Source organism: Pelodiscus sinensis, chromosome 4 (genome assembly GCF_049634645.1).
Source record: "Pelodiscus sinensis isolate JC-2024 chromosome 4, ASM4963464v1, whole genome shotgun sequence".
NCBI classification, from domain to species: domain Eukaryota; kingdom Metazoa; phylum Chordata; order Testudines; family Trionychidae; genus Pelodiscus; species Pelodiscus sinensis.
This window is the reverse complement of record NC_134714.1, coordinates 125,282,785-125,304,100: the sequence shown is the minus strand read 5'-3', so window position 1 is coordinate 125,304,100 and position 21,316 is coordinate 125,282,785. Positions and strand designations below refer to the sequence as shown.

General features: G+C 55.0%; 1 protein-coding gene across 4 annotated transcripts in view; it reads right to left on the bottom strand.

The window, feature by feature from the left end:
* Positions 1 to 4,910: 4,910 nt before the first annotated feature.
* CD6 (CD6 molecule) overlaps positions 4,911 to 21,316 on the bottom strand; it is a 33,746-nt gene continuing 17,340 nt past the window's right edge. Inside the window, exons 2-13 of one of the 4 annotated variants that reach the window (XM_075928401.1) lie at positions 16,666 to 16,743; positions 15,502 to 15,864; positions 14,490 to 14,798; positions 13,575 to 13,865; positions 13,208 to 13,285; positions 12,412 to 12,552; positions 11,811 to 11,939; positions 10,403 to 10,504; positions 9,225 to 9,350; positions 8,745 to 8,906; positions 8,088 to 8,195; positions 4,911 to 7,740 (exon numbers count right to left, since the gene is read on the bottom strand). In XM_075928401.1, the coding sequence (XP_075784516.1) occupies positions 7,643 to 7,740; positions 8,088 to 8,195; positions 8,745 to 8,906; positions 9,225 to 9,350; positions 10,403 to 10,504; positions 11,811 to 11,939; positions 12,412 to 12,552; positions 13,208 to 13,285; positions 13,575 to 13,865; positions 14,490 to 14,798; positions 15,502 to 15,864; positions 16,666 to 16,743 (1,985 nt within the window). In that variant the 3' untranslated portion in view covers positions 4,911 to 7,642. Of the gene's footprint in view, positions 7,741 to 8,087; positions 8,199 to 8,744; positions 8,907 to 9,224; positions 9,351 to 10,402; positions 10,505 to 11,810; positions 11,940 to 12,411; positions 12,553 to 13,207; positions 13,286 to 13,574; positions 13,866 to 14,489; positions 14,799 to 15,501; positions 15,865 to 16,665; positions 16,744 to 21,316 lie in introns of all 4 variants that reach the window. The other 3 variants (XM_075928403.1, XM_075928400.1, XM_075928402.1) reach the window with 3 other exon arrangements.

Sequence of the window (21,316 nt, the reverse complement as noted above, 5' to 3'; positions counted from 1 at the left end):
TTCTTCTACTATCCGTGCAACCCCTTTGCCGAAGCTAGTGTTGCCAGCTGCTGGCTGTTTCCCCGCCATGGCTTTCCACCTCACTTGGGGCAGAGAGAAACACCAGGGGGTTACAGCGCTGGCAGTGAGGGAGGGAGCAGAGCACTCTCACCTCGCAGGGCTGCAGCGATGGGAGGCGAAGGTGAACATGCCAGCCCTGGCCCGGCCTGAACGAATGTTGTTCTCAACGTGGCCTGTAGATGGCAGGAACAGCAGAGGGAATTTCCAGCTATGCGGCTTCTGAGACGCCCTGATCCAAAGCCCATTGAGATGAATCCTTGAGTTGGCAATGCCACAAATGGGTAGCAAGATCCTTTAGGAGCTGCCCGCCCCCGCAACCCAGGCAGGGTTAGTCATGGCAGAGCCAGAGCAATGCCAATGGGGGATTAACTCTTCAAAGCGTTGAGTGCCCTCCATTCACACAGGTCCCAGGAAGAAATGAGAGGACTCAACAGCCCATGCAACTTAGATGGGACCTGGGAGGAGCTGCAATGATCTGTCCGCTGGTCGACATGAGAGTCTGGTCCTCCTTATTCCCGCCAGTCAGACAGAGACTCAAGCCAGCTGCTGCATGGCAGCGCAGCTATTACACAGGCTGGCCGGCTGGCAGGGAGAGAGCAGGGCGACAGTGAAAGGGGAAACCGCATCCTGTGACAGTTGCATAATGACGGGGGGTTGGGGGCGGGGGGTTGTGAGTCTACATGGATGGGGACAGAGACAAGGTAAAAAAGTGCGCATTCCATCACCGCTGGTAAAGGTGACTCTGCGGTCCCCTGGCCCGTGCTTTCCCTTGGAGTATGGCACCTACACTTTTCATGTAATACAGAGAATGGCTAGAAATGGATCTGTCTGTTGGCAAGGCCTCCTTGTTTGTTGAATCAGGCCCGGTCTTGGTCCCTCGCTATTTAACACTCATTTTGCCATTTTGCTTCCATGGGATGGGAGGGATGAAATTTGAGGAAAAAGAAAAGCAGGTAAAAGAGTATAAGCAGACAGCAGCGGTAGATGCGTGGGGACAACCTGAGTCCTGCCAAATAAATTGAGCAACAGCTCTGTCCTTAACCATGGTATCCTTAACTCGGGCAACCTTTGCTGTCCACATTCTAGACCAGCTCTCTGGTGATGGCTGAGCTATGGGCAGCACTACTCGGGGAGGAGAAAGGTGGCTCAGAGCCATCTTTCTGCTTCAGTGACCTGGGGACCAGATGCTGGCAGGGGCTGTTTAAGCCACTTGTGTAATTTAGAGCAGCCTAAGGGCTGCTCTAAATGACACCAGTAAAAACAGTACTCTACAGAGACTACTGGCCCCACTCCCTCCCATCCCTATCAATACCACTCTGTATCTCTGACATGGGTAGCAAGTGGGGAAGAGCTGACATGGCTGATGGTTTGCCATCTGGGGCTTCCCATACACTGCAGGAATTTCCTAGCTCCTTCTTTAAGGCAGGTTTCTGGCTTCTTCGCCTTGCCTTGATCAGCACTGAGGGATATGGCTCACAGCATTCTGAATGGCTTTAGAAAATGGTGCCTCCATAAACCAAAACTGTCCAGTAGGAAGGAGAGAGGTTATTTCACCTCCTCGTTTGACACTGGGAAGCTGCTGCTAGAATAATGGGAGCAGTTCTGGTGCCAACCGCTCAGGACGGATATTGTTAAGCTGGGTTACATCTTGGAATGAGGAGTAAGGGTAGGATCTTTAATTCGAACTACCTACTCCGTGCCGCATGTAGCCACGGGCACGGAGTTCGGACTAAGGGGGCTTTAAAAATGGCGGCGCCCAGGAACATGCAAATGAAGCCCGGGATATTTAAATCTTGGGCTTCATTTGCAATTCTGCTTGCCCTCATTACCCTACCTAGCTCGAACTAATGAGCTAGTGTAGACGCACCCTTGGAGAGGCTGCAGGGACAAGCCGTGAGGTGGATTAAGGAATTAGAAAGCTCGCCCCATAGTGATTGAGCTCCTTGAGTCAATTAGCTTCATTAGCTTAACAAAGAGGTAAGGTAATGACTTGATTACAGTCTACAATGATTTCCACGGGGAACTAATATTTAATAATGGCCTCTTCAGTCTAGCAGGATCCTATGGCTGGGAGCTACAGCTGAACGCATTCAGGCTAGCAATATGATGTACAGAAATTAACCACTGGAACAATATAGCCCCGGTAGTGGGGGGGTGGAGTCTCCATCCCTGACAACTTTTAAATCAAGGTGGCACTTTTTCTAACAGATCTGCCCTAGAGATCACTTTGGGGATGTCCTATGGCCTATGTTATCCAAAAGGTTAGTCTAGATCCGTGTTTCCCAGCCAGTGGTACGAGTACCCTTTGGGGTACTTGAGAGAAGTCTGTGGGGTACGCCAACACATCTGAAATCTGGAGAACACTGAATATTTAAATTTTACAGCGCTTTATTATTTTTGTACTTTTTACACCCAAAAATTTCATCACCCACCCGGCTACGAGTGAATTGATTAAATAAATGTGTTGCAATGGTAGAAAAAAATTGTGTGTGTCTGAAAACTGTAGGTACTGGGGGGGATGTATAATTTTTTTTAACGAGGTACTTTATAAAAAAAAAGGTTGAGAAACTGGTCTAGATGACCACAAAGGTCTTTTCTGGCCTTGGGAGCTATGAAAATGCCTCTAGCATCCTCAGAACTTGAAAGCGGCTGATTTCCTCCTAACTTGGATTGTTTTCCTTTCTCCGGTGAGACCTCTAAAGCAAGCCAAGTTTGAAGCTGGACTAAATCATGTTTTTATTTTTCTAGTAGGAGCATCTCGGGAAAAGTGACATCTCCCTCCCTCCCTGTCAGATAATTTAACACCCGCACACCAATTTTCCCAGAAATAACCTTTGGCCAAGCAAACAAAAGGCCAGCCCCCAGGAAATCAGAGTGTGAATGTTTGCAAGCATCTCACTGCTTCCTTCCTCTATGGGGGTGAGGAGGGAAAATCCAGCCCTGCCCAGCTTCATTTGCATATTGATCATCTTACCCAGAATTCCACCTGCTGAATGTTGGTTTTGTTGGCCGTTGTCTCGGTTTTGACATGTAAATGTGGTAATAGACTATCGGCATCATGCTCTTACCTTTCTGCTGTTTATTAGTCTTGCACAGACTGCAGGCTCCACTGCTCCTGCTCTGAAGCCGTCTCCTCATGCACTTCAGGCAGTTCTTAGCTCAAAGCCCCTCCAACCCTTGTGCTAGAGCTGGGTTCTCCCTGGCTGTGTCTAGACTGGCATGATTTTCCAGAAATGCTTTTAACGGAAAAGTTTTCTGTTAAAAGCATTTTTGGAACAGAGCGTCTAGATTGGCATGGACGCTTTTCCGCAAAAGCACTTTTTGCGGAAAAGCGTCCGTGCCAATCTAGACGCGCTTTTCCACAAAAAAGCCCCGATCACCATTTTCGCGATCGGGGCTTTTTTGCGGAAAACAAATCTGAGCTGTCTACACTGGCCCTTTTGTGCAAAAGCTTTGCGCAAAAGGGACTTTTGCCTGAACAGGAGCAGAATAGTATTTCCGCAAGAACACTGACAATCTTACATGAGATCGTCAGTGTTCTGGCAGAAATTCAAGCGGCCAGTGTAGACAGCTGGCAAGTTTTTCCGGAAAAGCGTCTAATTTTCCGGAAAAACTGGCCAGTCTAGACACAGCCCCTGAGTTCTGGTGCCGGTCCTCAGCCAGCTTCTCCTGCAGCTGGCCCTTCCAGTTTGCAAGGTCCAGCACACCACCCCTCTCCTGCCAGTGTCTCCCCTGCTATATAAGGAAAGAGCCAGCATCCATGCAGGTCTCCTTCCCAAAGTTCATTGCAATTGGCTGGGAGAGAGAGGTGTCTTGCCCCGCCCACTGTAGACCCTTAAAGATACGGTAAAATGATTTTCTCCTGGTTGCCTCCTGGCCAGTTTTTGACCAGCCTGGCTGTTTTTACTACTGGCTTGATGGTTTCTGGCTACAACAGAATGTTCCCCTGTGCCCAGACCCTACCTACATTTGGTTGGAATATCCTTGGTACAAAGTATGGCTTGTGAGAGATCATTTGAAAACTCACAAGTTGCTGGTCATTTTAGCCCTCGTCAACTGCATGTGGCAACATTACATGTGAAGTTACAGGATTCCACTCTATGGTGCACTTAACACAGGATCCAAACTGAGGTTTGGCAAACCGACTGGTCTCAAACAGTGTGCTCGGCTTAATTTGAATGTAAGCAGTCAACAGAGTCATCAAGCAAGAAGGGAAATAAAAGATGCTCCAGCAGGTGAGGAAAAGCAGCAGGGAACATCCGTCTCTGTAGACTGTCTCTTATCAGCTGGAAGTGTTTTTCAAGAGCAGGCCAGACACTATAAAAAGGAGGGACAAATACCACAAGATACCCCTCTCTCTCCCTTCCTGCCCATTGTGTTCATGGTGCCAGATGTGACACAGAAAGCAGCCACTGAACCGGTCCTGAGAAGTTTGGTCAGTATGCTGAAAGCATATGGTTCATGTATTATGTTTGGCACCAGTTGTCTTTCTGACGTTTACTTGTTACTCACTTAAAGTCACTCATTGTAGTTTTATTGTTTTCTCTAATCCAGTGCATTTGAACTGAAGTCTCTGGGAGTGGGAAACTGTTGGGGGTAAGATGATATGTAGGGTTACCAGGTGGCTTCAAAAAAAATACAGGAGACACTTGATCTCAGAAGGGAAGTGGGGGGGGACTGGCTGGGAGGGGATTGGGGTTGGCTGGGAGGAGGTGGGGGGGAAACAGTCCGTCCGTTCGCAAGCAGGGCTGACGGAGGGTGGGGTGAGGGTCGGGGGCAGCGGGGCTGGCCGGGGAAGATGGGGGGGATAACACTGGCTGGCGGGAAGTAGGGCTGGCCGGGAGGGGGTCGGGGGAAGCGGGGATGGCCGCGGGAGGGGGGGGAGGGAGGGGAAGCAGGGGGAGAGAATCGGCTGGCGGGGAGCGGGACTGACCCGGGCGCACGTAGATCCCAGGGTGCTGCCTGTCCCGTGCACGGTCCTGGCGAAGCATGAGCAAGTCCAGCTCCAGGGATTTCCTCCGCCCCGGCCCCACCTTCCTGTAGCCGCATACTGCCTGGCTGGTAGACCCACTCACACAGCGTGAGCATGTCTACCAGCCAGGCAGTTCGCAACTACGTACTGATACTCCTAATAATAAAACTTACCTAATTAGAAAATACCAGACATTTTATATGCCTGGTATTTTCTCAGTTTGTTTCCCGGACAGAACCCTCAAATACCAGACTGTCTGGTTCAAAACCGGACACCTGGCAACCCTAACGATGTGAGAATATTATTTCCATTACAGCAAGGATCATTTTGGAGCCTGAAAAATGCGTATTTTGTAGGTGGGGGAAAAAAAAAAGTAAAGTTCCCCCCTCCCCTCCCCACACACACATTGCTGGAGTTCATTCTGAATAGGAGAGCTTCAGGGCCTGCTCACACATCAGCTGAACACATGCAGCTAGTGGACAGCCCCCTGGACTGACTGAGTCCTACAAGCGAGAGTCGTACAAGTACAATATCGGACAGAACCCCTATGCAAAGGTGACAGGCCTAGAAATGTGATCCTGAGTAAATTTGGGAGGAGCATGAAGGCCTGGGGCATGGTGAGGCCCCTGTGGTATCACAGGCTGACAAGAGGCCTAGCTGCAAATCAGGTCTCTCTCTCACAGCTCCTCGGGGCGGGCACTCAGATTGTCAGCCCCACTGATTCCAATGGGGAAGCACCGGTTTACACCATGTGGCCTTGAGTTTTACTGACCCCCAAAGCTACCATTCTTAAAAGCTTAAATAAAGAGAGTCTCCTACCAGTCCTCTAGTCAAAGCCTTTTAATCTCACAACATGCCTTGCAGTGGGGCTGCCGCTTGGAGCGCGCGGGAGCAGCCGAGTGCAGAAGCCGCACGTTGCTCCGCTATGGGCACAGAGCTTGTGCTCCCAGACTCTGGAAGATACATTCATTATTGTGTCCTTTCCTGCAGCTCTCCTCTCCCCCCTGCTCCAGGCCTGCAGGGGAAAGTCCCAGGTCCACGCTGCAGGGGATTGATAGCTAAATAAAATGCCCACTGAGCAAACCACAGGAGCAATGTCCCAGGGGGCTGGAGGAACAAACCCAGGGCTAGGAGCTGAAACTGGCTCGGCAGGTAGCCTTGATCACGTTGTTTCATCTGGCCGTGCCTCACTTTCCCCTGTGCAGGAGGGGGATTGGAATGTGCAGCCACCTGCCCGGGCCATGGGGGAGACCAACAAGTGTCTGTAGGGAAATGTGGTTGCGCGGTGGTCCCCGTGAGAGCAGCCCAGGCCTCTCAGTCTCACTCCTAGAGCTGCTTGGAAATCTCTGTCGCCACATTTCTTCTGGTGCCAAAAGGGCTCTGAGGGAAACCTTCCCCCCCGGAGGTTCCATTGAAAGGTTTGGGGGTTTCGTGAGTGTGTGTGTGTGTGTGGGGGGGGGGGGGGGGAATAATTCTGTTCAATACAAATCCAGAAAGATCTCAGAGAAAAATCTCAACTAAATAATTTTTCCCTCCATTTTCATCTACATTTTCCAAGGGGAAAAAGTCCACTTAAATTCCATTTAAGCCTCAGTGGAAGGTTGCAGCCACTTGTCTCCAGTGTAGGCTTGGGAGATGGGTACAGCATGGGCAGCAGCTCTGAATCCCTCGGCACTGCCACCAGCCCTCAGCCATGCTCTCCTTGCCTGGGGGTGGGAGTGGGGGAGACGTGCTATCCTCCATGGCCATCCATCACCCACAGTTCTTCACAGCTCCTCTTCTGTCTCAGGATCTCATTGTCGTTCAGTTCATGCAGGCTCACATGGGGCACCACAATCCCCATCTCCAACAGGGAAACCGAGGCACGGAGGGGGTGAGTCCAACAGCGAGGTGGCAGCAAGGCTGGGGATGCAACCCAATGGAACAGACCCTCCCTCCCAGCTGCTTCTGCCCACTGGGGATGAAGCTGGAGGCCTGGTGGAGGAGCTACCCCCTGTGGACTGACTCTGAGAATCCCAGTTCCTGTCTGCAGGCTAATCACAGGACTGGTGATTGCCGCCGGGAATCTACATCCCCAGGACCGAAGCCAGCTCCCCAGCACTCTGGCTGTTCCCCATGGCCATTGAATGTCCTGCTTACCAGCCGTAGGCTCCAGCTAGATCTCGGGTCTGCTCCCATCACCGTATGTCCAAGCACCTTTCCCGGCTGGGAACAGAGCCCAGCCTCTGTCCTGAGCACTGAGAATGGAGTCCTGGACATCCTCCAGCTGCTGTGGGGAGGTCACTTATGGGCCTGACAGGTCAGGGCTGGCTGGGCACCGGCTCCTGGGAAGGGGATGTTCTTGAGTGAGGTTCTGAGGGTTTCCGTGGTAGAGGCATGCAGCACCTTCCAGAGCCTCTGGGGCTGCATTGGGAAATGCTGGTCCATTCCGGGCAGCTTCTGCAACCTGCTGACCTACCTTCCCCCTCCCCCTGCTCCTGGCTGAGCCTGGGCTACTCAAACAGCTTCCGAGCAGGAGTGCGAGGGTCAGTGGTCACCCACGGATGTGTTGTCACTGTGTCGGAGGCAGGAGGGAGGGCTGGAGGCACAGACCTGCAGTGATTCCCTGCCCTAGTAGGCCAGACCTTGGATGTCATCATAATCGCTGTCCTCGGAGGAGTCGTTCCCAGGCTCACAGCTCCCCAACGGCTGAGGGAGAGCTGGCCAGGCTAAAACAACGGATCCCATCAACTCCCATCCTTCATCCCTCCCTTCCCACAGCCACCTCCCGTCCCTGCCTCCCTCCATCCATGCATCCATCTGTCTGCCCCTGCCTCAGCGACTCCCTCCACCCTCCTCTCTCTCGGTGTTGATCTCTGTCCATTTCCTTCCCTAGCCCCCTTTTGCATTCTCGTTCCCTGTCGACTACAAGCTGATCTGAATCACGTTCTCTCACATGAGCACCCAGCATTGGGCTCAGCAGTGTTGGGAACACAGGGCCCTGCCTGCTCCCCACCCAGTAGGTCTGCAGGTCCCTCCCCACACTCCCTCCTCTACTCTCCTCCCCTTCCCTCACCTGGGCTGGAGGACATGTCCGCCGGCTGGGCTTCCTGGTGCGCCGTGCTGTGGTAGTTCTCATACCACTCCCCAGATGAGGTGCTGGAGCTGTCGGCACTGGTGGCCCCTGCTGGAGACAACCCCAGACACGTTCACCCTCTTGATGCAGTGGGTGAGAAGCACTTCCAGGTGCTTGGAAGAGGACTTGGAGCAACTATCCCTATTGGGAATCCAGCAGGAAGGGCTGGAAATTCTCTCCCATCAGCTGTCACAAGCCAGACCAGGCCATCAATCCTGATGTCCGCAGAGAAGTCCCCTCCCTGCACCGCAGGTCAGGGCATTGCAGAGCCTTCCTGGCCCTTCCCTGGCTGGGAATAGAGCCCACAGCCTGCTCCCACCAATGCCCAGAGGAGGAGCCAGAGGCTCTTGTGAGGGAATGTTGACTGGGACTCCCTGAACATGGAGCTCACACTCCTTCCAGAGCTAGGACCAAGTAAGGTCGCCAGGTTTAACAAAAAATACCGACCCCCCCCCAAAAAAAAACACTGGGAAAAAAATTCTGTTGAGAAAAAAAAAGGGGGGGAGACCAAAGTTGTTGGGGGGGGGGGGGAGGGGGGGGGGGAGAAAGGCTCCCATGGGCCCCCAGAGCCAGCAAGGATGGGCTCATTACACTGACCTTGGAAGGAGAGCTGGGAGCCACTGTTGCCCAGGGCAGGAGGGGGTGGTGCTAAGAGGTTTCCAGCTGGAGGAGGGGCTGAGTTGCTCCACTCTGGCTGCCTGGTGGTGCTGCTGTTGTAATAGGTGTTCTCGGAGGAGGAGCTGAACTCGGCCGGGGACCCTGCAAGAGAGGCAGCCAGCGGCTCCATGAGCACAAGCCTTCCCAAGCAGGCAGTGCCCCAGTCCGTCCCTCCCTCCCCGGGGGACACAGAGCGACATGGAGGGTGGGTTTACAGCCCCGCCTGCCTGCTTCATCCCCAGCATGAACTGCGCCCCTCCCTGTGCACCCCTGGGGTAGACAGACGAGGTCTGAGGGCAGCCAAGCCAAGAGGCCCCAGCTCTAACATCGCCCCTGCCTGCTCCAGCTGGGGTTCTGAGGCCCCTTTTCTGGTTCTGTGCTGCCCATCTCCATCACCTCCCGTCAGCATCACCAGCTCACCCTCATGGGGCCTTTGCTCCGCCAGGCCCCAGGGCTCCGGGGCCTCGCTCAGCATCTCCTGGCTAGGTGCTGGGGGGAAGCCGCTTGCGGGGAGGGTCTCGTCCGCTGGCCGGTGCCGAAGCGAATCTGCAACCAGAGGCCAAAGGGTAAGCTGGGAGATCCTCACTAACACTGCTCCCAGACCTGGCCCCTCCCGCTCCCCTTGGCCCCAGGCAACCTGCGGCCCCTGACTCCTGGATCCCACCTGAGCCCAACCAAGCCCTGTACCCCCCGAGCCCAACCAATCCCTGTACCCCCAGAGCCCTGGATCCTCCCCAAGCCCAACCAATCCCTGTAGCCTCTGAGCCCTGGATCCTCCCCTGATCCCAACCAATCCTTGCACACCCTGAGCCCTGGATCCTCCCCTGATCCCAACCAATCCTTGCACACCCTGAGCCCTGGATCCTCCCTGAACCCAACCAATCCCATACCCCCTGAGCCCTGGATCCTCCCTGAGCCCAACCAATCCCATACCCCCTGAGCCCTGCATCCTCCCTGAGCCCAACCAATCCCTGTGCCCCCTGAGCCCTGGACCCTCCCCTGCACCCAACAAATCCCTGTACCCCATGAGTCCTGGATCCCCTGAGCCCAACCAATCCCTGTACCCCCTGAGCCCTGGATCCCCCTGAGCCCAGCCACCCCCTGACCCCAACCAATCCCTACGCTCACTGATTCCCCTAGATCCCTCTGCCTTCAGGCAACCTGTACCCCTGACTCCCGGATCCCCCTGGTACCAACCAATGCCTGTGATCCCTCCTTCCAAGCACTGTGACCCCCAACCAACCCCTGTGGCTCCTGTCGTCCCAAACCATCTGATCTCAGGCCCCATACACCCCTCTCCTCAACCCCTCTTGGTCAGGAATGAGGGGCTCTGGTGAAGCTGTGGGGAGGGGGCCCAGGGCTGGGCCAGCAGTGGCTGTGGGTGGGGATGGAGGCGCTTTAGCAGAGTTGAGGGGAGGGGGCTCAGGGCGAAGACAGCAGTGGCGGTGGGGTGGGATGGAGGGGCATGGGCAGAGCTGTGTGTGTGTTTGGGCAGCCCAGGCTGGCACAGGGCAGCGTGAGGGAGGCCAGGCCCAAGGGGAGGCAGAGCCCCTGGGCTGCGAGGCGCCCGTGTGATGCAGGGCGCGGGGGCTGCTCACTGTAGAAGGTGGAAAGCGCCACAGGCGGCTTGCTGCTGAAATCATAGTGTTCGTAGTCGGAATCGGAGTCCTCGGAGCCAGGAGCGGGCACGGCCGGCGGCTCTGCGAGGGGGACACGGAGGGAGCGGTTACCAGGGAGCCTGGACCAGGGCTTGCTATGCCCAGATCCCACGGGGGCCATGCAGCTCAGGGGGCCCTGCAGTGCCAGTGGCGGAAATGGAGCAGACGGGAATGTGGCTGGGGTGGAGCTGGAGCCGTGTAAGCAGCTGGCTCTCCTGGCTCACTAGCAACCACCCATGGAACAAGGACCAGGGGCCTCTGGCCAGATACTCAGCCAGGGTGGAAGCCAGTGTCCAGGAAGGGCTGAGAGGTGGGATGTAGGGGAGGGGTCAGGATAGGTTAAATGGCAGGTTGTGGAGAAGAGGCAGTGTGGGCAGGGAAGGCGTGGGGAGAGAAAGGTAGAGAAGGGGGGGTCATAGTGTGTGGGAAGGGCTGTGAGGAGAGGGGAAGGTGAGGAGGCACAGAGAGTTAGGGTGCGGGGGAGAAGGTGGAGGAGGGGCAGAGAATTAGGGGGAGGGGGAGAGGGGGTGGAGGAGGGGCAGAGAGTTAGGGTGCCGGGGAGGGGAAGGTGGAGGAGGGGCAGAGAGTTAGGGTGCGGGGGAGAAGGTGGAGGAGGGGCAGAGAATTAGGGGGAGGGAGAGAGGGGGGTGGAGGAGGGGCAGAGAGTTAGGGTGCAGGGGAGGGGAAGATGGAGGAGGCACAGAAAGCTAGGGTGCGGGGGAGAAGGTGGAGGAGGGGCAGAGAGTCAGGGTGCAGGGGAGGGGAAGGTGGAGGAGGGACAGAGAGTTAGGGTGCGGGGGAGAAGGTGGAGGAGGGGCAGAGAGTCAGGGTGCAGGGGAGGGGAAGGTGGAGGAGGGACAGAGAGTTAGGGTGCGGGGGAGAAGGTGGAGGAGGGGCAGAGAGTCAGGGTGCAGGGGAGGGGAAGGTGGAGGAGGGACAGAGAGTTAGGGTGCGGGGGAGAAGGTGGAGGAGGGGCAGAGAATTAGGGGGAGGGAGAGAGGGGGTGGAGGAGGGGCAGAGAGTTCGGGTGCAGGGGAGGGGAAGATGGAGGAGGGACAGAGAGTTAGGGTGCGGGGGAGAAGGTGGAGGAGGGGTAGAGAATTAGGGGGAGAGAGAGGGGGAGGTGGAGGAGGGACAGAGAGGTGGGGTGCGGGGCAGGAGAAAGTGGGGGAAGGGCAGAGAGGTGGGGGGTGAGGGGCAGAATGTGGGAGGCTGTGGGGGCGGAGAAGATTGGTTACTCAGAGAGCTGAGAAGCAGGGAGAGGCAGTGGGGGAAGAGGATGTGGGGGGAGGCAAAGAGATTGGGTTTGCGGGAGGGGCAGTGGGGCAGGCTGAGAAACAGTAGCTACCTTCTGCCTTGGGGGGATGGGAGGGGACTTTCCTGTAGTCATTGGAGCCCCCCACGGCCGTCTCCGGGCCCTGTGCGCTGTGATTCATCAGGACTGGGGCGGCTGACGAGGACGAGGACACGGTGTGAGCTGCAAAGACGGGGGAGAAAGGAGGTGGGCTGCTCTGGGAGGCCGTACAAGGCCTGGCGCAGCCCCGGCAGGAGACCTCACACTGGGGAGGGGCTTCCCACTTGTTCTGAATGCTCCCCGGATCCCATCTCGCCCTGGGCTCTGGTGCTGGGAAGGCTCCCCTGACATGCTGGCGGCTGCCATTTCTCGGGGAAAGAGCTCTGCAGCCACGGCAAAGCAATCCCGAGTCCCCCCAGCGATGACACCAGCAGGGGGCTGGGCCCTGTTCCATGTCACCCCACAGCTGGGTGCTGCCCATGCTCCCCCCCTTCTCCCTGCCCGACCCCAGCTTTGGCCCTGCTGCAGCTCTTGCGATGTCACCCCCTCTGCAGAAAGGTCTGTGTGATGGCTTTTCCCAGCAGACCTAGCCCCCCTCTGCCTGGCGCCCAAGTGCCCCATCTCGCTCTGGCAAAGCCCCGAGCCGCAAAGCTACCGTGTTGCTTCCTCATCCTCAGGAGAACGGTGGTGAAGGCCAGCACGGCGACCAAGAGGAGAAAGCCCAGGACCACACAGAGGAGAAGGAGAGTCTGGTTCGAGAGGAATGTGGCTTCCCAGCATAGTGGCCTAGCAGTGCCTGGCAGTGGGGCGGGTGGAGGGGAGGAGAGGGAGGACAGGGCAGGACAGACAGACAGACAGAACAAGTTAGAGAGGCAAAAGACACCGGGGATCTGTCACTAGGGCCTGGCACGGGGCCCCATCCCTCTGGGTGTCAGGGAGTTCCCAGCACCGTGTAGGCCCCCTACTTGGGCACTTTCTAGGGCCGACTCATAAATTTGACATGGGGGAGACCACAGGAAGGCTGACAGGGCTGGGTCCCTGGAGCTCTCCTTGCGGCCCCGATCCTGCTGCCTGTGCCATGGCAGGGAGGGGCGTTTGTGCATGCAGCCTGCAAGTGCATGCAGCGTGGGCCTCTGCCTGGAACAGGGGCGCTGGGTAGGGGCGCACTGACATCAGCTGCACCGGTGCTCCATACCAATGCCCTAGCTCTTGGGACAAGCCTGCTGAGGGGAAGTGGCCCTCTTTGGCCACCCCCTGGGGAATGGGGCTGCCAGAGGGGACATGCCCTCGGTGCAGTGATACTGGAGAGGTTTGTCCAGGGGCAGGGCTGGCAAACTTCCCCTCCCACCTCAGGAGGGAAGGATCTGCCTCTGGTCCGGCTCCCTCCCCCGAGACTGGCACCACGGGAGGAAGAGAAGGGTCACCTCCCCTCCCCCCCTCCAGACACTCACCTTTCCCGTCCTGGGTGTTGGCTGGAGTCGTCATCCCCATGGAGGGCACGTCTGACATGTTCAGCAAGCCCAGCGAGCCTGGGGACGCCACAGAGAGGGAGAAGGGAAGTTAGCAGGGCTGGAGGAACAGACACTCCCCCCCCCGAACCCTCTCCTCTGCTCTCCTCTCCTGCCACCTCACACATCCCCTGGATTGTCCCCCATGTCCGCCTCCTTCCCTCCCCTCTCCTCTGGCCTTGCCCAATGTCCCTTGGATCCGCTTGCACATCCGCCTCCTTTGCCCCCGTCAGTCGCCCCCATGTCTGCCTTCTTCTCCCCCGTTTCACGTGGCTCCGCTTGGGCTTGGTGTGTGACAAGGCAGAGTTACCATTGCAGACCACGCCGGCGGCCTGGGACTGGTGGCACAGGTTCAAGTTGTTGTAGTGCCATCGGCACCAGGAGAGCGAGGCCTCGCCCCCCTTGCACTGGTAGTTCATCCTGCCATGGTGTGTGTGATTGAAGCTCAGTTTGTCCAAAGAGGGGCCGCATCCCAGCCACTGGCACAGCACGTCCATCTCCTCCTTGTACCAGGTCCCGTCACACACTGTGTTCCACACACCCTGGTAAAAGGCTTCTACGCGGCCAGCACAGCTGCCCGACAGGCGCCACTTCTGGTGCTCTGTGTAGGAATGTGAGGGGGGGAGTCAGCAAAGAGGGACCAACCTCGGGATCCCCACAGTAAGGGGCAGTCTGTGCTGGAAGCATTTGGGCTCCGCTGCACCTGTTGTCTGCTGGAGTCAGGAGAGATTTACCCCTTCTCCAAGAATAATGTCACTGCCCATCCCAGACAGGAACAATCCACCAAAACAGATGGACATCCAGGAGTGCTCCAGTGGAAAGACAGACAGGATGGACTCCATGAGATGGACAGGCACACAGGAGTACTCAAACAGACAGACAGGCACTCTCCAAGTGGATGCACAGACAGACAGGCGCTTTCCAATGGATGCACAGAGAGGAGTGCTCCAATGGATGCACAGACAGATGGACAAGAGCTCTCCAATGGACAGACAAGACAGACAGGAGCTCTCCAATGGACAGACAGACAGACAGGAGCACTCCAATGGCTGCACAGACAGAGCATTCCTTCAGATGAGCAGGTGGTTAGACAGAGGCTCTCTGTCAGACAGACAGAAATCCCCCACTGGGCAGAGAAGGAGACGAATGCATCACCAGAGAGACAGGTGTGGAGTGCTCCACCAGACAGGAGGACACATGTACTCTTTGGGATAGAGGAACAGACCTGAGCACACCACACCAGCATCTTCCTTATGGCCGCAGTCATGGGTCCTGTTGGCTGGACAGTCCCACAGGTGGGCTTCATTCCCTGCACAGCCCACCTCGTCCAGGTGGATGGGGCCTGTCCCTTTCTGGAAGGAGGAGGCCACTGTCGCCTCAACGGCCCAGCCACACCTCAGCTGCTGACACACCACGCTGGCGTCATCCAGGTCCCAGGCATCATCGCACACTGTGCCCCAGACACCAGCCTCCTCGACCTCCACCAGGCCCTCACAGCAGCTGCCCCCGCCAACCAGGCGCACAGAGTGGGAACCTGGCAGAGAGGGCGACAGCGAGGGGAGCATAGCTCAGAGAGGCTCTGCAAATGGCAGAGAGGGAGGGAGAGGCTGGACGGATGGATGAAAAGGGGAGTATGGGGAGGGAGGGATCGATAGAGCTGGCCTCAATGGATGGCTCTATGGCTCTGCTTTCAAGGGCTAGATGATGGTGGGTTAAGTATGGGGATGGAGGGGTGGACGGATGGAGATGTTGGCTCCATGGAGCTGGTTTCAGAGAATGGGTGGAGGGATATGGCCTCAATGGATGGATGGATGGTGCTGTTCTCAGTGGCTGTGTGGATGGATACATGGAGCTGCTCTTGGTGGGCGGGTAGGTGGATCTGGTCTCCGCTCCATCTGTCATTTAACAATTTATCAGGGGCGTAGCATGCAGGGGCACTCACCCCGAGATACTGTGATGGCACTCACAGGCAGAAGGGGCCTGCTGGGCCCCTGATTGCTTTTAACCTGCAATGTGGGGAGGGACAAGGCTGCCGCATGGGCCAGAAACAGGCAGCTAGGAGGGCTGAGGTTTGGCCAATGGGCAGGGACAGAGCTGGGCTGGCCTCACCCTGGATGGCTGATGGGGCCAGAGCAGCAGCAGTGGAGGAGAACCACCTGCCCGCATGGATGAATTCCCATCTGGAGCTGTTGAGGGCTAACCCAGGCTCTACAGGACACGAGATGGATGTTTCTTACCTGTGCAGGTGACGCTGGCCGGCCTCCCACCGCAGCACTGCTCCGCAAGTGACATGTTGCACTGCTCCCAGGTGCTCTCCAGCCCCGTGCAGCGGATGTGCAGGGACGGGCAGAGGCTCTGAGAAGATGGGGTGGTTTCCTTTATGCGCGCTGACCTGGGTGGGCACACAAGGCTGGGGGTGGGGGTGGCTACTGCTTCCTTTGCCTCCCCACAATGCAGCTGTCTGCAGACCACGTGGGAGGCTTCCATGTCCCACATTTCCTGGCAGACTGGTATCCACTGCCCAAAGTAACGGACCTCCACGGAGCCACTGCAGGGGTTGCTGCCATTCAGCAAACGAACGGATCCCTCTCCTGAGGGGCCTGCAGAGTAGCACAGGTGATTTCAGAGAGAATCCATGGGATCCTGCATAACGAAGGGGCATGGGAAACCCAGAAGGGATGGCTGCCCCTAAGGGCTGGGAATGGGGCAGTGTTGGGGGTACATGCTGGGTGTGGGTCAGGGCTGGGGGGAGGGGCATAAAGGCCAGACATGAGGCATCACTGTGAAAGCTGGTGCATAAATCTCCAACAGGAGCAGAGGGCGTTGGCTGGTCTAAGCAGTGTGACAAAGCCCGTGCCCTTTGAGAGCGGTGTTCAATTGTTTACAGGTGAGATAGGTGCGCTGCTGCCCACGCTGCTTCCTTCCTCTTCAACCCAAATGTCACGGATGAGCCTGTGAGCACCCCGCAGTAACCTCAAAAACACAGCGCTGAGCTACAGTGACAGGCCGCTGGATTCAGCAAGGAGGAGTCCTGCCGAAGCATGAGGCGTACTGGGCAGCTGCCAGGCACAACTTGGGCACCCCCATCTCCCCGCTTTCCCTTGGCATCAGGGGGTCCCGATGCCACTGCCCATCCTAACCTGGGCTACCCCATCTCCCAGTGCTGCTGGAGCTGCTCACCCATCACAGCCTATGCTCCATCTCCTCTCTATGATGGAGTCAGCAACGCCTTCCTTGGCCGACCCAGCCTGGGTTCTAGAGACTAGGTGTCCATCAACTTGGATAAAGCTCTCCCTCCCCCTTTGGTATCTGCTGCCCCAGGTTCTGTGCCTTTCATGTAGAGAGGGACACACTGAGCACGAGGGGTAGGATTTCCCCCAGCCTGCCGGCTGTATCCTCACCTGGCTCTGCAGACGTGTTCTCGTGACTGCCAGGTGTGCTGTTCCAGGGGACAGCAGGAGACGTCGTCTTTGCCTGGACTGGAACAAACATGCTGATGGTTAGACCTTTGGTGAGAACTTTGTCAGCCGGGCGACTGCTGAGATCCAGACAAGGAAAGCATCCCAAGCTAATGTCCAGGCCTAGGCAGAAGGGCTTCATCTAGGAGAAGCCTTCACAGACTCCGGTAGCTGATCTGAACCTGCGGCCTGTTCTCCAGGCTTCTCAGCTAGGCTGATGCTCTCAGGAGAACCGAGAATGCAACTGAGAGATCTAGGGGACCTCTGGCCAATGTAGGATTCCCAGCTGTGGAAACTGCTAAGGGCTCTCTGAGCCAGGAGCTGTGCTAGGGCAAGGAGTGAGATGTAAATGCCTGGGCAGAGGGCTGGACAGAGAGAATCAAGTGAGACAGAGTAGACTAACATGGGGGGCCAATCTGAGGGGATACCCCATTGTAGCACTTTAGCACAGACACTCGCTATACCCATGGGAGAGTCTGTCTCCTCATTGTAGTCAATTCACCTATCGGAGAGGCTGTAGCTAGGTCCATGAAATAATTCTCCTGTTGGGCTAGTGCTGCAGGGTTAGGTTGCCATAGCTACGTATTAAAAAAAAATCACAACCCTGAGAGATGTAGCCATGCTGATTCAGGTTTTCAGGCTGAGGCAGGTTTTCAGAAGCTGGTCATTTCTTCCTCATCCGGTGGAAAGGCCCCAATGCCACCCAAAAGTGTTGAGATCAAATGGTATTGTGCTTATCATCCATCTGATAAGCCCCACTTTGCTGGAGGCCTTGGAGGATACCTGAAGCCTTCAGGTGACCCAGGGGATTGGATCACCTGACATGCTCCTCAAATCCTCAGAACTACTCAGGGGCAGCCCGTCCATATAGGCAAACTAGGCGGTCACCTAGGGTGCCAAGTTAAATGGGGCGCCAAATGGTGGCGCGATATCATTGAGAGGTTTGGAGGTGGGGGCGCCAATTGCATGGTTTGCCTAGGGCGCCAGTTGCTGGCAGCTAGTCTAGGGCCACCCCTGGAACTACTGATAAGCTCCCATGCTCCACTACAGACACGGGCTGTCCTTGAGGGTAGTAATGGGAGTTTGGCTCATTAGGGCTCAATTCTGTGCATGTGGGGAAAAAAAAGAAGAAGAAAAAAAAAAAGAAACCAAGCAGCTGGGGCTCTGAGCTGCTAGGGAAGTCATGGCAGCCAAATGGCGCAGGCCAGGGTGGAGGGGATGTGACACAGTAATCAGCTCCCGGAAAGGACTCACCCACTAAGTATCTGTAGATGTGACTTCCCTGATAAATGCTCCAGCGAGCCCTGTACTGACACAGCCTGCACGTCGACGCCCCAGCCCTTGTGCTCTGGCGGCACCGCAGCGAGCTCTTGGGGCCAGAACCTCCCCCGATGTCACTCAACTTAGTGCCGATAGCTTCACCACAGCACTGACGATTCACACCAGCTGAGGACTCGGCCCAGCATCCCTTTCTCCTGTCTCTTTTGTCTCATAACACCCTCCAGCTGGGGCTACCTCCTCTTCTCTGATGCACCCAGCAGCCAAGCTCACCTTCAGATTCCTCTTCCCCGTCCTCTCCCTTCAGCCTTGTCCCCCACTCACCACCCTCTGCGCTCCTCTCATCGCCCTTTGACAGAGCTCCTGCTCCCATCCCATCAACAAGCCTGCTCCTGCGAATGAACAATGGGATTCCTCCCTGTATCAGCCCTAACAAGCCTTTGCCAGCGCACACCATTTGGCCCAGGCTGTGGGACCCTTTCTTCCCACTGGACCATTTCTCACGGCTAGGATGGGCCTCTGAAATCAATGTGCAGAACCAAAGGGGGCCTAGTAGGAATTTGCTTTGCTATCCCACCTCTTCATCCCCTCCAGTCCCCGATCTGACGGTTCATGTCTATTCTAAGCTCTCAGGAGCCAGAATCATGCTGTGTCCATGAAGGGCCTTGCACCAAGTGAGGGCCTTGAGAAATAACAGCAATTTCTGTCAACGCCTCCTCGTGAGAGTCCATTTTACGAAGATGCAATGACAGGCAAGTTCACAGAGTCTTTCCTGTTCAGACTCTTGCCTGATCTGCAGAGTGTCTCCTCGTATCTGGCTTTGCTGTCCTGCCTCTGACAGCGTCCCCCATGTCCTATTCATACATCACCTATTGACACACATCATCTAGTCTCTGAGTAGGGGCCCTCTATGCTAGGGGAACACAAATACGAGTCAAAATATGAATAATTACAACATGGAGGAAGAGGTCTTCCTAACCGGTTCTGGGCAAACAATGCATTTTTTTGATTTGCTGGAAATTCTGAGAAATTAGAAGGTGGGGAGGTGGGTGTGTGTGGGGGGGTGATTCAGTTTGAACCAAATATATATATATAAAAAATCTGCATATCAAGATGTTAACACAAACTATTTTTCATAGATTTCAAGGCCGGGTTTGAGGGAAGGGGAGTGAACAGGCCAGCTGATGGGAGGAGGCAAAGGAGACAATTGCTCCAGGGCCCAGTGATTCAAAAGGGCCCTGTGGCTCCAGCTCTTTAAATGACCGCCAGACACCACCGTGGCACTGTGCTCCAGGAGGCTCTGAGAGCTGCCAGGAGGTGGGGTAGGTAAGGCGTGGCATGGTGTGCTCCGGGCAGCTTTGTGGGCCGGCCACCCTCAGCCTGGGCCTTTTCAGGAGCTTGGATCCAGACCTCCCCCCACCTTGCCCAGGGTGGGGGGTGTTGGCCCCACTGGGAGTGACTATAATTATCTAGTTTGACCTGCCATGACATAGACTTTTGACACAGACTAGAGAACTGCCCCAAAATCATTCCTAATGTTTGTTTTTTTTAACAAAAAACATCCAATCTTTATTCACACATTGTCTGTCTGGGGCAGAATGAAACATCTGGATCATTTAAAATGTTTTTTAAACATAAAATTAACAGAAAGTTTAAAGAAAGTCATTTCAAACAAAAACAAATTGAAACATTTTGATTTTCTCTTAATTTTTAAGGGTTTTTTCCCCTTCTAACTGAAAACCATTTGGTGAAAATAACATAGACTCATGGAATGTCTTGGGGTTATCAAATTTGCCTTGTAAACCGGAAAAAGATGAAGGTGAATAACTTCACCCAAAAGTGCTCCTGACCCCGGCTGGCCACCAACGTATGCCCTGGAACAGGAGGATGGAAACCCACTCTGTAGATCAATGGTTCCCAAACTTTTTGGCATCACGCCCCCTTTTTGATTTTTGAGAAACCCTCATGCCCCGCCCCACAATAGCAGCATAAAAAAGGAACTGACCGGGGCTGAAAAACAAAAATAGCAGCAAAACTTAGGGGGGGAGGATTGATGTGGGGAGGTGGGGGCTGGGTCACCTTGGTCCCTCCCTGGAATTTCTTCACGCCCTCCCAAGGGGGCACACCCCCAAGTATGGGAACCCATGCTGGTGTAGATAATTTCATCACTGCAAAAGCTGTTCTGACAAACAATCCTTCCAATGAATTGGGGTTAGACTTGACTTGTTGGTACCATTTTAGAGGATATAAACTTGACAGAGACCAGGGAGAGGAAGTAGTGGGTGAGTAGAGGGTTTATAGGAAATAATTCATCTTCATGTTGACTGGAAATACAATTCGTGCTTTCCTGTTTGGCATCTACTGCTATTACCCTGAATCTCCAGGGAAGGACGTCTCCTTGCTTTTTAGCATTTGAATTATGTTCCTCTACCCCTTTCTTCTAGTCCAGTGCTCTGGCTCCCTGTTTGTTTAAGCATCAGGGCCAAAGCTCTCCTCCTTATTTCTAAATGGTACCTGCATTGTCTAGCTCCATTGTTCTGCTCTTTCTCTTCCCGATACCTCGTTGTTCTTTTTCACAGTCCCGGAGTTAGACCCTTCTCCCCTGCATCTACTACCAGCTTTCCTGTAACTCTCTACTGCATCCTCTTTTAGCTAAAAGACCATGCTTCCTCCGCCATACTAATGATAAAGGCTCTGAGAAATTGACCAGCATCCAAGACACTGAGAAACATTCAAAGGAACCCAGGCTGTGTTATTAAAGAAGACAAGACTGGAATATGGGAATAAGAACTCTCCTTTCTCCGACTAATCTGTCCGTTCTTCAGAGCATGACGTGTCTCTCAACGGTGGGTTTAAAAACAATGAGCTGTCTTGTAGCACCTTAGAAACTAACACATATATATTTACATAATATATATTTACACAAACCTATAGTGAAAAGGTCTCAGAGGAGCAACCATGTTAGTTTGTAACTTTAAAAAACAAGTAGTCCTGTAGCACTTTAGAGACTAACAAAAATATATTTCTAGTATCATGAGCTTTTGTGGGCAAACCCCACTTCTTTAGATGAGAAGAGTGGAGAGAAAAGGGGGAGAACCCTCACAGTTTATAACAGAAAAAGAAGGGGAGGGGAGAAGTACCTGTCAATTGTAATGCCCGTGTTGAATGGCCATATATAAAACCTGCTTTCCTTATATTCAACACTCAATTGACATCAAAAGTTAAGTATGGGACATTTCCAGCCCACTCTTAGCTTCTACAATTGACAAGTACTCCCCCCTTCTTTTTCTGTTATAAATTGTGAGGGACCCCCCCT